Source organism: Athene noctua, chromosome 17 (assembly GCF_965140245.1).
Source record: "Athene noctua chromosome 17, bAthNoc1.hap1.1, whole genome shotgun sequence".
Classification (NCBI taxonomy): domain Eukaryota; kingdom Metazoa; phylum Chordata; class Aves; order Strigiformes; family Strigidae; genus Athene; species Athene noctua.
In genome coordinates, this window is record NC_134053.1 from 11,405,624 (window position 1) to 11,422,521 (window position 16,898).

The 16,898-nt window shown below is 45.3% G+C and overlaps 1 protein-coding gene across 2 annotated transcripts in view; it reads right to left on the minus strand.

The window, feature by feature from the left end:
• The window catches only part of UPB1 (beta-ureidopropionase 1), a 28,192-nt gene extending 22,713 nt beyond the window's left edge, over positions 1-5,479 (minus strand). The window contains exon 1 of one of the 2 annotated variants that reach the window (XM_074921125.1): positions 5,295-5,479. In XM_074921125.1, coding sequence (XP_074777226.1) covers positions 5,295-5,405 — 111 coding nt within the window. In that variant the 5' untranslated portion in view covers positions 5,406-5,479. The remainder of the gene's footprint in view (positions 1-5,294) is intronic. The other variant, XM_074921124.1, reaches the window with a different exon arrangement.
• Between the last annotated feature and the right edge of the window lie 11,419 nt (positions 5,480-16,898).

Sequence of the window (16,898 nt, forward strand, 5' to 3'; positions counted from 1 at the left end):
TGAACATATAAGAATGCAAGTAAACCAGCAGGAAAGGAGGGGAGGGGAAGAATCTCACGGACAGTTTATTAAAAGAACAAAAGAATAAAATCTGGCGCATTTGTTTTCCACGGGTCCAGGAAGCCCGGTCTTTAAGCACCTACTATAAATAGAGTGTTCTAATCCTTCATCAAAGTGGGTAGTAGTCTATACCAAAATGAATGAATTTTAGGTGCAATCTGGGAAGAGGAAGATGTTCCTCCCCTTGTAGTAGGAGAAAGATCTTTTGTTTCAATCCTTGCAGAAATTAGATATTTTGAAGTGTAAGATCTGGATAGATGAGGCAAACTCTGGAACACGATATTTCTATACTGCCAGATTCCTGTCAAGAATATTGTTAGAGAATGGAATTAGCAAATATTTAATCTGAGATTGAATAATCTGATTTTGAGAAAGATGGTCTTGAATTTATCACATGGCTAACTTGAAAATCCTCAAGGAGTTCCCCTTGGAGTGGAAGCTCTGTGGATTCTATGAACTTTGAAAAAGTGTTTGATAGGGTTGATATCTTATAGAAAGTAATGGGAATTTATATGAGATTCTGGAAAGGACAATTTTCAGTCATTTAGCTCTCTATAAAGGATTTATGTGTAAAGTAATCCCAAAAAGCTATCTCAGTGCCATCCAAGTTAAAACCAAATGCAAAATACAGAAGCCTTATATTGCCCTTAAAAAAAAAAAATCACAAAAAAATTACTTCATGCAAAAAACTGTAAATTGTTTCAGGCAAGATTATTAGATGGCCCAAACCCCATTATTTTCTAGGTGAGACAGCTTTGGGTAACAGCTTGGCCAGCAACGCAGTAGCATTAAATGATTCAATAAACCACTGTGGCTCTCAGCTGTGTGGGTTTGGGTTTGAGGTTATTCAAAGCAACTCAGCAAGGGGGCTGTTTCTACGGCCTGCCCACTGAACGGAATGCCACATGGGTAACTTTTAAGATACACTGAATGTTCTTCAGGCAGGTCAAAGCCTGCACAGGGCAGTCAGTGAAGAGCCACATTAATCTTTAGTTTCACACTTGCCAGCACAAAAGGATTAACAACATCTACTAACAGTCAACATCTTGCATATCTGGGGAAGCATTCAAGCTGTGAACCAAGAAATTATAATAAGGTCTGTCTCTGTCACAAAGCATAAGACCCTTCCTACCACTAGGATTATTATGGAAAACCTGTTTGATCTCTACATACAGGCACCATCAAAATAGGACCTCCAGGGCCAATTGCATGGGCTGGCCCAAAGACATTCTCCATATTAAAATGCTTCCCTGTCAGTCTCTCCCTACAGCTATTTAACTCACGGTTCCCACAGACCAGAAGTAACTAGGGCTGCAGTGTGACTTGAGTGGCAGGGAAGGGAAGAAAAAAGGGGGCATCAGTGGGATCACAGTGCTGCAACATGACGTGGGAGCAGTTTTGTGCTAAGAAGTGGAAAAGTGGGACTCAGCCCTTCAGCTGAATTTGCCCAATGAGCTGATGCATACCCCCAGACACTCAGGAGCACAGTCTCGAGATTTAAGGCATTCAGGGGTTTTATACACAGGAACTTATGTTGACACCCAGCCTGGAAACTTCTGCTTCAAAATATTTTGATCTGCCTTAGAATTTATTTTGAAGTAATATATTCTTATTCCAAAGTGAGAATATCCATACAAGATGCTAACCAGAAGTAATATTTCACTTGAACTGCAGACTCCACTGCAATCCAAATCAGTTGCCCAGTGTAAACAAGCCCTTTTTTCAGAGAAGTGGGAAGACAACAAACCATGCCATCTTTTAAGGACAGCTCATGGAAGGGACACTGTGAAGCCTCAATGGCACATTTGTGTAGCTGAAGGCCAATATCTGGCTGACAGCAACATGTGAAATTGGGCAGACGGTTGCAGCCGCACTTGGCAAACAAATAGTAGTAACCTAAGCATGACACTATAAATGATGGTTATTGAACTAGTGTCTTCTTGAAAAGGCTAGATGCTGGCAAAAGGGCATGAGGAAGACAAAACAGAAGTTTAATTAACTTAACAGGAAAGCAAAAATATCTTAGATAAAAGGAAAATCGCAATTTCTGAGCCAAGTATTTAAAGGGTTCTCAGACCTTCCCAGGCCAAAGAGTGTCTGTATGTAATGCTGACTTCCTTCCAGCTCTGTCTGTGCCAGAAATAACTCTTCAGTGGAGTATATCTCATTAGTGTACCTTTTACCAAAGCCATTCTTGCAAAAGAAAGGGAGACTTGCTGCTGACATGCTGCTGGCAAACGAGGAAGAAGGAAGCTGCATTTATGAAGAGTGTAACATACTCTACTGTCCTTCTGCTTGAGCACATACGAATGCTTGCTGACATGTGCGCTCTCTCTCCTTTAAAAGTCTTTAGCTCATGCCATCACAAGTCAGCAAGCATTCGTGTGCCAGGGCAAGAGTGGATCTGCAGTGACCAAGGGGACAATGGAGGACTGATTGGTCTCTTCAAGATCTTAGGTATCTTCAGCATCTTCAAATGCCTTGATAGCAGTTTACATTGCTGATACTCTTTCGTGTCATGTTGTTCCTAATCACTGCAGCATGAACCTGGAGTCATCAATTGTGATGGTCACACAGCATACTGATATCTGGCCAGCTGGGTTGTAAGCACAGAACAGACTTGCATGTTGCCTGAATACACAATAAGCAACTTTTGACTTGAGAAAGGCGCTAAAAGAATCATATTGCCTATATCAGTGGTTCTCAGCCTGTGGTCTGCAGACTCCTGGGCGGCCACGATGTCATCACAGGGGGTCCACGAAGGCTGAAAGCAGGGGTGGGGAACGTCCAGCCCAGAAACATTTGGTCTGGCCTGCGGCAAGCACTGCACCTCCTTTTCCCACACCCCCCTCCCCTCAATGCTCCTCTCATACTCGAGGCCCCCACCCCCCCATGTCACACTGTGTCACTATGCTTGGTGGGACCCACTTTAACTAGGCCGTTTTTCTCTTGAAGACATTTTCTCAACCCAACAGCCCTCTTTAGGGCCACAACAGGGATGAAGTCTGTTCCTCCAAGTGGTGGCCCTGGACCCATAAACAAAAATATATGGTGACTGAACACAGACAAACAAGAGGGGAGGTGAGAAAAATTGTAAAAACTTTTAATCAAATTTTAATGTAGAAATTGGCATCAAATTTGGAATTAACACATTAAAATACCATAAAATGGGCCATTTGAGCAAGAAGAGTGTTGATGCTATTATTTTAAATTCATAGGCATTCATTGCAATGAAGATATTATAATAGGAGTGTGTTGTGCATTAACAAATCAACTTATTTCCCCTTCTCTCCAAATTTAAGGAACCTTCATGAGAAAATTGAAATAAGTATTTGGTGCAGTCTAGTGCTTTAAATCTTGAATTAAGTCTTGGACTGTGGCCACAAAAGGTATTTAAAGGGGGTCTGTGGTGAAGGAAGGCTTGAGAACCCCTGATCTATATGGTTATGCATTCATCCACCAACTGGCTGTGGTTTGCCTGACGTGCTCCAGTTCAGGATCTGAGCTTTAATTTAGAAAGAAAAATACATTTCTATCTTTTGCAGTTTCAGTGAAAATAATTCACATGTTAATGGAATGGAGCAGATGAAATAGTGTCTGCTGACATCCACAGAGAGCCTGAAATCAAAGCTCTGAGAAGAGTAATTACCTTCCACCCAGGTATCTGACTGGGCTCCATGGAGAAGGAAGAAGGAAAGACACAGACATTTCATTGCTGGACAGCAGTCTATAGATACTGGAATTTAAACCAGTTGGACAGAGATGAAAAGACAAGATGGATTGGAAGCACAAAGGCAGCAGAAAGAAGGAAGGAAAGAGATTGTGGAGGACATACTGGTGGAGATAATTTTCCTGCTGAGCAATAGTTAGTGTACAAATAACTTCTGAGGAAATTTCTAACAGTAACTGTAGTTTTTTGTTTGGTTTTCAGGATTTTCTGTTTACCAACTAGACTCCATACTGGACCTCTGGTCCAACCTCACAGCAGAGTACTGTGGGTCCAGAGGAGAATACAGTACTAAATTTATAGCCCCAACTATCATTAAGAATGGAATGTAGTCCTTTCCAGGAATGAGTGAGACACTCCTCCCACAGATGAAGAGAGGGGCTTTTATCTTTTTCCTTTTAGACACAAGGCACCCTTCTGCCCCCCCCCCCCCCGCATGCATATAGCCATTTCCTGAAACATTTCAAATTTGTTTTCCTTACGTTATTTGTGTCTACAGCCACCAGCTGGTCTGTGTCAAAGCCGATATGTTCAACATATTATTCCATTATCCTATTAGGTTGAATATGTCCTTCCTCCCATGAGAGCTGTTAAGATATCAGCCTTACAGAAAAGATATAGCTTTAGTCCCAGTGTTACCTCCTTTCTTCTTCTGAGTAACACACTATCCTTAGTGATCATATGGCTTATAGCTAACTTTTTAGCCTACCTTGATATTTTGTGTTCATACATGCAAGAAATAACACTTAGCCATTTAATATCCAGATCTGTCACTGAACAAGCCTCACACATGTATTAAGTGTGTGTGTGTGTAAACTCTGAAGGCTTGAAAGAGACATTGCCTGATGCTTTTTTTTTTTTTTTTTTTTCAAATGACAACTTCCTATATTGTATTAAAGATCTCTAGAATTTGAAATGATCACTTCTCCTCCATCAAGATACCAGTCATATTTCCAAAACTGCTCTCTTGATCTTGAAACGTCTTGGAAAACATCTCCAATTCAGGTCAATGACATTTAAACTGAGGAAATGGTCACCTTTGGTTTTCCTCTGCAGGCTCCTCATGCCCCTGGGAATGGGAGAGCAGAAATTCCTGGCTGGTTTCCATGACCCCAAGGACTGAACATTCCTTGCTTGAGGAGCCTTCCCAACCCCTGCAGCAACTACAACCAAGGCAGCTTTTGTCAACAAAGATTACTCAAAAGATGGCGTTTAAAGTTGGTAGGGGTAGAAGCAATGGGAGAAGAGAGAGAGGAAAGCACCACCAATAGGGATGGAGGCAGCCAACACACAAACAAATGAGCCTAAAAAGACATGTAGGATCTCCTGGGAGAATACTTAAATTCACTAGAACAATATAAGTACTAGCTCTTGCTTTTCTCCAAGAAGCAACTCTGGGTGAGAAAGACCCTGAACAAGGGGTCCTTCTTTCTACACACCAGAAGGAAGTGTTTTTGGAAACAATACATAGCCCTCTTCATTTGCATGCCTGGAGATTTCCACTTACCTCCTGCCCTGCATTTTCACAGGATCTCAGAAATAACTGGTGAGGGAACAACCATCCCCAGAGCCATGTGAACAGGAGGGAAACATAACACACACTCCCTGGACAGATCATCTGCAAGACATGGTCAACTCACAGATGTAAGAAAGAGGAGCACAGGGAATGAGTGACTGTGGCAGGGGTGTGTGATGGATAACTGGGGCATGCGGGGATAAAGAGCTGGGATAGCACATTATCCCATAAACTGCTAGCCCAGAGCCTCCTTACCAAATCAAATCTCTAACTGATCAAACAGGCTATTCATAGCACTCGGTGACAATAAAGGAGCTTTTTTTTTTTCCTTTATCAGTGGCAGAAAAAAAAAGGCACTACTTGGCAAAAGGCAACGCTACAAAACATCTTCCCCCCAACACACACACTACTTGATTCATCTCCAGAGCAAAAGGGAGCCTGCAAAGGCTTCATATCCATGTTTTACTACCTGCTTACTCACCTTTTACATCTTTTGTTCCACAATGGGAAGCAGTCACAACCATGTCACTCACAAACATCCCCGGAGCTGAGTAAAATAAAATAATTTTTAAAAGCCTCCATCAAGCCAGCTGTGCCCTGGGAAGCCCCTCTAGCACAGCCTCCTTCTCCTGTGTTAATCAGAAAAATCAGTGAAGAGCACATATATGCTGTACCTACCCATCCATCTTCCCCTCCTCACCCTGACTCAGCAGAGCATTGTCAGACACTTCAAACAGAGGTAAAGGTGTGTGAGTAGGGTCCACATGGCTCCTTCAAGAGGCACCAAAATTCCTGACTGTCCCAGGAGGACAGTGTTCATCTCTATTACTGCTGTATCCCCTCCAGCTATAGTTTTTTTATGATCCTGTAACACAAGGGTCATATGTTGTCCCCAGAGAGGTGGGCAGTGGAAGGTGAAAATTAACAGATGTGCACCTAAAACATAGAAAGCTAATGAATAAACTGATGCTAGGACAGAATGGTAGAGGTTAATATCAGTAGTTCCCATGGAGAGTGGCTGGTGGATCACCATTTACAGATGATGGCAGAGGGGCTTTTAAAGATGTTCACGCCGAGGAGCAGTCACTGTGAGCAGCAGCAGTTCCCAACAGAGGAGAGCAGCAGTGGTATGTTATTGTGGGATGGGACAGCTGGGGGATGCCAGAGTGTCTCTTACATGTGCTGTGACTCAGACCATACTCAGCCTCTTTTCTAATACACAGGGGTGCCATTTTTCATTTCCTTCCTTGCTGGATTGCTTTTGTCGCCATAAATCCAGATGTTCAGGCTTCAGGAGGGAAGAAGCAATTACACCAAAGGGCTGCTCAGCATTGCAAAACAACACCAAGTTAGGCTGTGGTCCTGAGGAATTGCAACACTTAAGAGATTCCCTTGGACATTGCATTCAGTGTACAAAAACGTGATACGCTATCACATCTGCTGGTCCATGCTTCTCTGTTCATGTTATGTGCTTGATTTCATGTTAACTATTACAGGTCTTCAAAGCTTTCTTCTAACACAGTGTAATTTTCCACTGTAGGCAAGTCCTTTTTAGAAACCACCACCAAACTGCCTGGGAAGCTTTGTGTACACAAAGCTGTAGTTTTTGGTGAGGAAGTTCTCCCCAGATTCCTCACTTCTTACAGGTACAAAGAACCATTCTCTAGTCATGCTGAATCACAAGATCTTGAATTATCAGTCCTAGAAGAATGCTTATTTACAACACAGTCATTTAGCAGAATGATGGAATAAAAAGGTGAGAGAAGCAGCAGCATAAAAATACCCTCTGACTGACCACAGTTAGTGCCCGGACCTGAAGGCACAGATTACTGGACAGAGGCTGGAAGCAGCAGTAAGAGTTGCCTGCAAATGGTATTCATGACGATTGTGCAATTTAACCCAGCTATCATGAAGATGGATGGATGTAGCGTGCACATGTATTGCTGCCTGCACCAAACAATGGCTAAAGCTGGGCAGAGGGAAAGATGACATAGTGCAATTTGCAAATAATTAGTATGCCTGTGGCCTTTCTTCACCTTTCCATCTCCTTATGCATTAGACAAAATATTCCTGTCCCAGGCAATAACCCTTCCCAGTTCAAACCTCCACATCCCACGCTTTCCTCCTGCCTCTGATTTTAGCTTCCCTCACCCATGTATGCTTGACCTACTCCTATGTTCTCACTTTCATACACTCAGACAAAACTAAAATGACTACCATTTTGTCTCTCAGCTGCCTGCTTAAAATTCACAGCTTCCATATGGTCTGGATGAACTCAGACACATGGTCCAATTGGTGCTTGCTTTTTCTGTTATTCCTTTGTCTTCTTTCTGTCTAATTTTTTTACATTGTATTCTTTTTTAGCTTGTTCAATGTGTACAGCTGCTAGCAAAGCAAGGGCCAAACTTAACAGCAAAAGAAGTATTTAAGACAATTTCCCTTCTTAAATGCAGAGAGCTCAATTTAACCCACAGAAAAAATCTCTTTGATGGTTCAGCATCAACCAGACACAGGAAGCACTGAGGCGGCTACTCTTGAGCCTTTACAGAGAACTGGAACACAGTGTTTTCCATTCACGCTATGGACTGTTCTGCCACATCACCTCACTGTTTGATCCTTGACAAACAGAGGGAAGCATTGAAAGTCACCTAATACCCAGCCTCTCAGGATGACTTACCTTGTTTAACAATGAGCCCCTTGGGTTTATTGAGCTTCCACGTCTTGTACATGCTGGGACATGTTAACAGTTTAACTGAGGTGAAGAAAAATAGCACTTTTATGAGTTGCCAGGCCAGTGAACAGCCAGAGCGAGAACATCTTGTTGCTCCTGACCAGAGCTGCTCACCCTTCAGGGGCACCTAACTGAAGTACCGTAACAAAGGATCGATTATGTTACAGCTGAGAAACACACTGATGTCTTCCTGAGCACAATTCCAGAATGTTGTCTGCATAGAGAGAGAGATGAGGGGAAGACCCTCCAAAAGAAAAAGATAGCCTCATAAACATGAAGTGAGAGGCCATACTGACCCGTTCAAGGCAAAGAGAAGAGTTTCCACCCAGCTTGCTGCAAGCACTCTGGCAAGACACTGTCCAGTTCAACCAGCCAGAATGTTTCCAGGCTACACCAGAACAAATAAGGACCTGGGTTAATAACCTTAATAAGGCCAACTTTCAGAGTAATTTAGAGGCACTTTTGCTCTTATGTTGCTTAACTGCTTTTAAAAATGCTTTGTGCCCTCTTCCCACCAGACTTCTTAGCACCTCCCTAAGGGCCTTAGACCTAAAGCTGCATCAAATAGTGTCACCCTAGGGAGGAGTATCTTGGTGAAGACAGTTGAGTCTCCATCACTGTCTCATTTAAGAGTGGGAAAACTTGCCTGAAGTAAATGACCAGAGAACTCAACAGAACAAGCTGCTTTACAGACCTGAGCTTTCTACCCAAAACTGGACAGGGTTTTATTCCCTCTGGCCTCCCACAGGATGACACAGCACAGGTGTTACCTAAACAGGGTAGACCTCTTGCATGAGTGTCCCCCAGTCTAGTCCATCCTCTGCTGAACACCAAAACTGCAATGTCTGTCCCTTCTCAATGGTATATTACACTGGGTCCAAACCCAAATTCATGTGCACACACAGGCTGCGACCACAGCGCCGCAGAAGCCCGCAGAGATACTCACAGGGTGCTCTCAGATGCACTGGGCCTTGCATATTAACAGCAATAATTGTATTTGATATGGGTCCTTTACAGAGTCATCTATAGGCTGGACAGCTTCCAACATCATCTCCACCCTGGCAAAATACTTAATCTGAGTGGGGACCGAACTAGTTGGGAATCTGAAAGCTCACAGACAGCAGAGGGAGCTCTCACTGCTCCCTGTCCTCCAGCTCAAGCATTCTGTCCGAATTAAACAACCAAAAATAAAATTGACCCTCAGTGGTCATCAGGAAAAATGGAGGTACAGCTATACACACACTGCACTTGCAGTACAAATGCTGCTGAATTATTACACCAAGTTAGATGCCCAAATCTGGGGCTTCAGAAGGTCTGTGTTTTGCAGGTTTTCCCTGATGTACATACAGCCTGGCCATTAACAGCCTGCACCAAGCACATCAGGCACAAAACACAGCAATCAGAACACGCATTTAGTCCAGATTCTGGTTTGTATCTAGAGTTCCACTGGGGATGTGGAGATGGAAGCGAGGTCTGGACAGGTCTGCTGGAGCTACCAATTTTGGTTTCACCTTTCCTGCTGTGCTGCTGGAAACCCCCATGAAGGCTCCCACCCACCCTTGCACTGGGACAGCCTCCAAGTGTTGAACATGGGGGCAACACTCAGCTCCCCCATGATGTGTGAAACCCCTCAAGACAGTCTCTAGAGACCAGACGGTCATTTTGTGAGCTGAATCATATCAAGTTAGCTGAAACATTTCTGTAAATACCAAATGTTAAGGAGCTAAAGAAAGAAACAGTCAGAGGTGAAATGTCAAGCTTATGCTATTGAAATGCAAGGCAGATGCTTCCTAGTCTGTTTACTGGCACATTACCGGTGGTTTCTTGTCTGCAGTTGACAACACAGGGTTTCTGTGAGGAAAAATCCAAGTCCCCAGGCTTCAGAAGTTACCTTTTCCTCACCATGTGCTTCTCAAGTTAGAGGAACAGCAATTGCCTCTACTCTGCAAACAACAAGCTCTTTAAACAGCCCTTTTCTGCTCCCCAGCAAGCAGAAGGAAATGCTGTAAGTGGAAAGGCTTGGTGCTGCCCCTATTTCCTGATTCCCAACACCAGACAAGAGCACAGGAGTCTGTGAACAAGGAGAATTTCCCAAAGAGAAAGTGTCACAGAAGGAGTGAGGCTGGAGGCCTTCCTTCCACTTGAACAGCAGTGCTGTCTCCATTGGCTGAAACGCACTGCATATGTAAAGGAAAAGTGCATATACTGAAGATTTAAGTTGTGGTAGCACCTGGAAATCTAGGATGAAGCCATCATCTGAGCACTCACTCAGGGTAACTTTTAGGAACAAGGATCTACTGAGACCAGCATGTGCCAATGGGATGGACACAGCTGTGCCAGTGAGCAGCTGGAAGGGAACACGGAGAGGGCAGCTGGTGGGAGTCCTGGGACACGGGGCAGGTGCTGGGGCTGCTGCAGCATGGGGAACCTGTTGGCAAGGGACAAAAAGTGCTTTAAAGCCAGTGGCTAAGCAGATCTGTTAGGATGTGATTCTTAGGTGAAAGGTAAGAAAGAGGAAGCCAGGAAGGCAGAGGTTACAAAGCTTTTGCTCCCCTGAGGATGAATATAAAAATGCAGAAGTAGGCATGGAGTGGAAAGCAGATCTGCCAAGACAGCAGATGCAGGCAGAGCACAGAGCAGGTCAAGGCCCAGGACTGTAGGTACCGCTGCTGTGATTCCAGCACGATCCTTAGGAGCAAGCAGCCCAGGCTCTTGCCCACCTCTCACCCTGGGCCCCTCTACCATATCAGTAGCAATATCTCAGGTTCATGGCATAAGTGCCTACAAACTGTAAAGACTTTCTGTGTCAAAGACTCATCTGGTACAAAGAAAAAGGCAGTGTCTGAGTCAAAACCTGAGACTACCTCGGTGGCACTTGAGAAGTGCAAAACACAAAAGGGAATGTGGACTCAACTGAAAGAGCAGTCACCTCCACAGCTCTCATCTGCAGCCTCTTGGAAATTTCTTACTAAAAAGGTCCCTGCTTGCCTGCATACCTCCTCTTCACCCAACTGCTCAGTCTCTGACCTGGATTCTCCCATGGTGGTAATCTTTGCTCCCTCTTCCCTTCTCTCTGCGATATAGCTCCCTCAACGAAAAAGCAGGCAATCTGCTAGTATATCCTGGGATGTCAGTGCAGAGAGATGACCAGCCTCAGTGCCTCTCCCTCACACACCACAGCATGTGGCTTTTCGGGAAGCAGAACATCAGGCAGAAGGGAAGAAAACAGAAAAGAAACAAAAAGCAAAAATGAAAAAGCAGAACAGATGCACAAGATGAGATGGAAAAAATACCCCCAAAAAGTAAGGAGGAGAGAAGCACTGCAGCCACCTTCAAAACACAGCACAGGTAGAAGCTGGGGAGACAGGGAGTGTAAACAGACACAACACACTTGGCATTTACAGGAACAAAAGGGTTTTCTTCTATACCTCCCATGATCTCTGCCAGCAGTCCTGCCCTCTTCCCCCCACCCACCCATGCAAATACACCTTCAATTACCTTACCTCAGGAACATTCACTACAGGAAGATGCCCTGAGTGTATCAAATTAGTGCTTTACGAAAGCCCATTCAGGAAATATCTATGTGATCCTTATTCAGTTAGCAGGAGGGGATGGAGTCGGGATGGCAACCGAGAAGGGGGTTTTATGCAAACACGTGTCTTGGGACTGATGGGCAGTGCTCTGCAGGCACAGTGCAGAGGGACCACATCCTGCCAGCTCTGTTGTGAGTACTGATGCAGCCTCGCAGTTGCTTTTGTGGACCAAACCCATCATATTTTAGTGTCAAAAAATTTCTAAACCTAAATGGAAAATGCTGGGATGAACAACTGGGCCAGGAGGGGACATCCCATTTTCATCTACATGAGACACCAAAGACAATGAGCCTCAGATGCCTTTGGAGGGTGTTTGAACTTCAGAGCTTTGGTGGGAACTTACGGCATTGTAACAAGCATCCAAGTCACTTGGAGCAACAAGGATCATAGCACTCCAAAATGTTCCCCCTGTAGCTGGGGTTGGGAAGAGGTGAGATTTCCATGTGCAATACACAGAGGACTTGACTGCTGCAAAATCCACCAGTCAACTAGCTGAAACAGCCCACGACACACTGGTGCAGCCCTTCAGCACATTTCCTTAGGTGCTGTACAGAGATCTCATCCAGAAGACACAGCCACAGACTCAAGAGCTCTGCTTCTTGAGGCAAGGCATAGCAGAGTTTAGGAACATGGTATCTCACAGAAATGCCCCATTCTCCTGCTTGTGTTGCCCCAGGGAAATGGGATGTAACACACTGCCAGCAGCTGTGAGCAAACAAGATTGTCCACACGGCAGCTGTAAGGCGAATGGGACTGGAGAGAGATAAATTCCTGTCTCTGACAGTAGCTAATGGGCTCCAGGCAGACTGGCAGCTGCAAAGCACCCAGTTCTCTGCCCTTGTTCAGCTGACCAGGCACCTCTGGGACTGTACTATGAGCTGGTGAAGAAAAGAGGCAGAACAAGTCTGCTTCGATCTATTTTTATACTGCAGATCCATCTGCTCCCCTCCACAGCTGGCCAGGCCTGGAGCTCAGCTTAGATCCTCCCAACAGAAGCCTCTTTATCAGGCATGGGAATCCCCCACCACTATCAACACCATTTGGGTTGGATTGCCCAGGCAGAGGCTATTTTGGGCACCACAGGTGGCTTCCCCATCTTGCTGAGCACAGGGATGGAGCCAGCAGATGCCTGGCCACAACACTACCCAGCCATCCCGTCAGGGGTGAGCGCTGAGCAGTGTGGAGGCTCTGATAAGCCCACAGCATCTGGGGGGATGGGACACAAAGCAGAGGCCAAGAGGAAGAATTCAAGAAATGGGTTTCACAAGTGAGCCAGAGCAGTTTCCATCGACGTGGGAGACCCTCAGAACTGCTTTTGAGACCAAAAACCAACCAGGTGGAGCAGAGCTAATCAGCAAAGCACTGACCCCACATCTAGACCCAAGATCTTCCTTCCAGTGTCCTATTGCCTAGAAAGCAACTCCTACTCTGTCTGGGCAAAGCAGAAACCTCCTTTTCTCTCCTTTCCTCTCTGTCCAGGCAGTAACCTCTTTCTTTGTGTTAAGGTTCAACATCTGCTTGCTCCTGTTAGAGAGAGCTCTAAACTCTGTGCTTCCCCCTGACACACACACAGCAGAAAGCTCTCCCAGCCTCTCCTTTCTCTGTTATCTTACTGCAGGGATGCTATTTCCTCTGTTTATTTTTATTGTCTGGCTTGTTGGCCTGGAGGGTCTCACCTGCTGGAAAACTGCCATTACTTCTCCATCTGCAACAGTGACCAAGGATTAGCAAAAAAATAGCCTTAGGTCACTTCTAGTTTCCTTAGGATGCCTGACTATCAGCAGAGGCCAAAGGCCACAGATGCTGAGAGCGAGCAGGTTCCTGTGCATCTTACCTGGAAGCTGACATCAGCAGATGCATCTCTTTAGGAAGCAGAGCAGGGACACGTGTTTTACAGCACTGGGATTCATCCGGTGTAGAGAGAACACAGCCACCTGGAAAACACCAAAATCATGGCTATATCCACAAGGACCTCCCTTCAGAGAGAGCGGACGTGTCTGTGCAGCAGACAGCGCGCAGCCTCTTCCAAGACCTGTTTGACACGCTGGCTTCAGCCTTCGGTGTCATCCACATGTCACTGACATCCTGACCCCAGGATGCAGCCTCATGCTTTTGACGGGAAGAAAGCATTAAACTCTCCCTGGGAGGATTGTGTGTCCCACATAATGCTTCCAAATCAAAGGCTGATCGAAAGGTCCTCCTGCAAGGGAATCAGAGACTGCTGTTAGCATACAGAGAGCACATCCCTCCCTCCAGCCGCACAGTGAAAATCTACAGCAATGTTGTTGCTACAGTTCTGTTGAAAGTCCAGGTAATGCTGAACTATGGAAAGGAACAGACAGCCCCTGCATCTCAGATAAACTTCTTGTGCTTCCCGGGTCTGGCATACAGCAGGAAAGGAGGGATCACCTGCAAATATAGAACTTAGGGTGGAATGGAACTTGCATAGGAAGCAAGTGCTCGGAGAAAGCAAAGCTATAAAGGTTTCTGATTAAAAGCCTTGATTCTCAAGCATTGGCTCAATCCATAAGGAATAGGGGAACTTGAGTTTAATTTAGTTGCAGATGAATGTTACATGGGTTAGTTCTGCAGACTGGAAGGCCTCAGTGCAAGTTAGGGATATTACTGTATATTTCCTCTGGAAGGAAATCAAAATGCTATTTCTCATGAATTCAGAAAGGACACAGCTGTAGAACAAGCAGCTGACTCTCAGCTTTAGTTGTGGCATTAAGTTACCAATGGTGGGAGAAAAGACTATTTCTGTTTTTCTAGCGCAACCTTTAGCATTTTGAGCCTTCTGGAATTAGAGGAGGATCTTGAGGAGGGTCTAAGATTTTTTTTATCTCCACCCTATTCTGTTAGTGCTTTTGGCATGAATATAAAGAAAGGCAGGAAACATTTGGAATACTGGACTGCTCCCAAATGGCAGGCACCTCAGAAATGAGGCAGCCAGTTGTCCTTTACTTGAAGGTGCTGAGTGCTCATGTAGCCCAGCACCCCGGTGCCAGTGCTGGGTGCTGTCCTCCTGAGACTCTGCCTTGGAATCAGCCATAATTTTTGTGAATTAACTGCAGCTCTCCCCCGTATTCTTTCTGGGGAGCAAAAACATTAGCCCTCTTCTCCCCAGTGTCTTTTGAGTCTGCAGAATGACTCCACAATCCAACGTGTTACCGTCACAGAACAGCTTCAAGTTTAGCAGCACGATTCCCAGTTGTCTGCAAAGGAGCCCTGTAGATCACAGCCCCTGCCACCGGGACTAGCTGAGAAAACCTGACTGACTGCTCACAGTTCTGGCTATCACAGGAGATGGTATGGCAGGGATTCACTCGGCAGCAGGCAAATCTCAGAGCTACCATTCCTGTCACCTGCAAAACTGGCCACATCCTCTGCATGATGGAATTGTTTAATATCACAGGATCCAGCGTGCATGGCAGGGCTGCTCAAAAGACATTAATACAGGAAGCAATATCGTTCAATGCAGACTTAAATGCTTGACAGGTTATACAGTAATGTGAAAGAATGGGAGTCCTCTTTGCCCCAAGATTCACACCACTGCGAACAGCTCTTTTTCTTTTTCTTTTCTCAGTGGTAAAAGGCTGTATCATCATGGATTCAATATGACCTTCATCCAACCTGGATCAGCATGGTTGGAGTTGCTGGGTCCAGTGCACCTGCCCTGCAGAAGGCTTCAGCATCTGCCACTGCTCAGCCCTTCAGCACACCTCCAAAATAGGAACTGGGCAAACAAAGCCAACAGAGTGCATTGCTAAGCAGAACATTCTGCCGAGTCCCAACACCAGGACTGCGTGTTATAGGGCACTTGCCAATTCCTGAGTCAACTTTATTTATTATACACTAGAAAGGTCATGACGAATCTCAAAAGATAAAATCTGTGTCTGTCAAGCCACCTTCCTTATTTTCATTGGCCCAGACCCTCATGTTCCACACCAACAATAACAGGACATGGGTTCAAGAGGCACCATGAGTGCAGCTTACCCTGAGATGGCCCAGGCTTGTTTTGCATTCTTTGTACAACTGATCCAGGCTGCTCAATTCTCTTTATTAGGACGTCTTTTTTTTTTTTTTGCCCCTGTATGCAATCACCACACTGCACAAGAGCCTTGCATCTCTGGGAACGTCAAAGCACAGGCACAAACTTTCACAGCCCAGATGATGCCAAATGCCCAGATGATACAGCTGCAAGTTCTCCAGCAACATGAAGTATCCAACTGAGATATGCTTAACTCCCATTTAGAAGTCCTGGACTAATACCAGCCCAAAAGACATCCCCATGACCTTACCAACAGCTGAGGCAGCAAGATACCCCATGCACATGGATTTTCTCCACTGTCATTATGAGCTGTTATCTAATCTCCTTGCCTTAGGTAAGGCAAAAAAATCAGAGCTGCCCAGGGCTCTGGGTAAATCCCTGGCAAACAAAGCCTGAGCAATACCAGCTCCAGTGCTGTCAGTGTCCAAGCTAGCAGGTTTAAAGACTGCCCTGGGCTCTGTAGAATTTGCAGTTGCCTCTCTGGATTGCAGCTGGACCCTCCCAAAAACCGCAGTCCCAGGTTTGGAGTTCAGTGCAACAGGCTGAGACCACACAGTATGGATCTGCACTCCAAATAACCTCATCTTTACACAATATATTCTGAACTTGCAGATTGAAAGCTCTTTTCCCAGTCCTTGCCCTTCACTTGCTGAAAAATCACCATGCTAGGCTCAGACCCAAACTTGGCTTAGATAATTTTCTTTGACATGTTGCAAGGACTCCCAATTCTTGAAATGAGTTTCTGATTCTCTGAGATCTGGGTAGTACTTTCCTGGTACTCTGCAGGATCTCAGCAGTGGCTACTGTGGTCACACAGCAGAGAAATAATAGCGCTTGTAAGAGTGGCACATCTTACAGCCAAACCCCCTCCAACAGTCTCACCCACTGGGTCATTTCTGAGGAAACATCTCCAGTATTCAGAAGTGCCCCACTTTTTTCTCAGAACAGCACTGGAGAAGGTAAATCAGGGAGGAATACAGCTCCAACCTCCAGTGAGTCGCATCATCTAACCTGAGGTGCTTATTTGCAGGATCAGAGGTGGATTCCTCCCAGGATCACTCTGAGCTGGCAGAATTCTCTCTCCCTCCCCTGAGGGAACACACAAGGAATCTCAGTCCTCGCTTGGTCACTTCAGCCAAATGCAAGACAGTGGGAATCTTTCCTGTGAAATTAAACTGTGAGGTCCACAGGGCCTCAGAAAAGGTGCTCAGAGCTTTTAA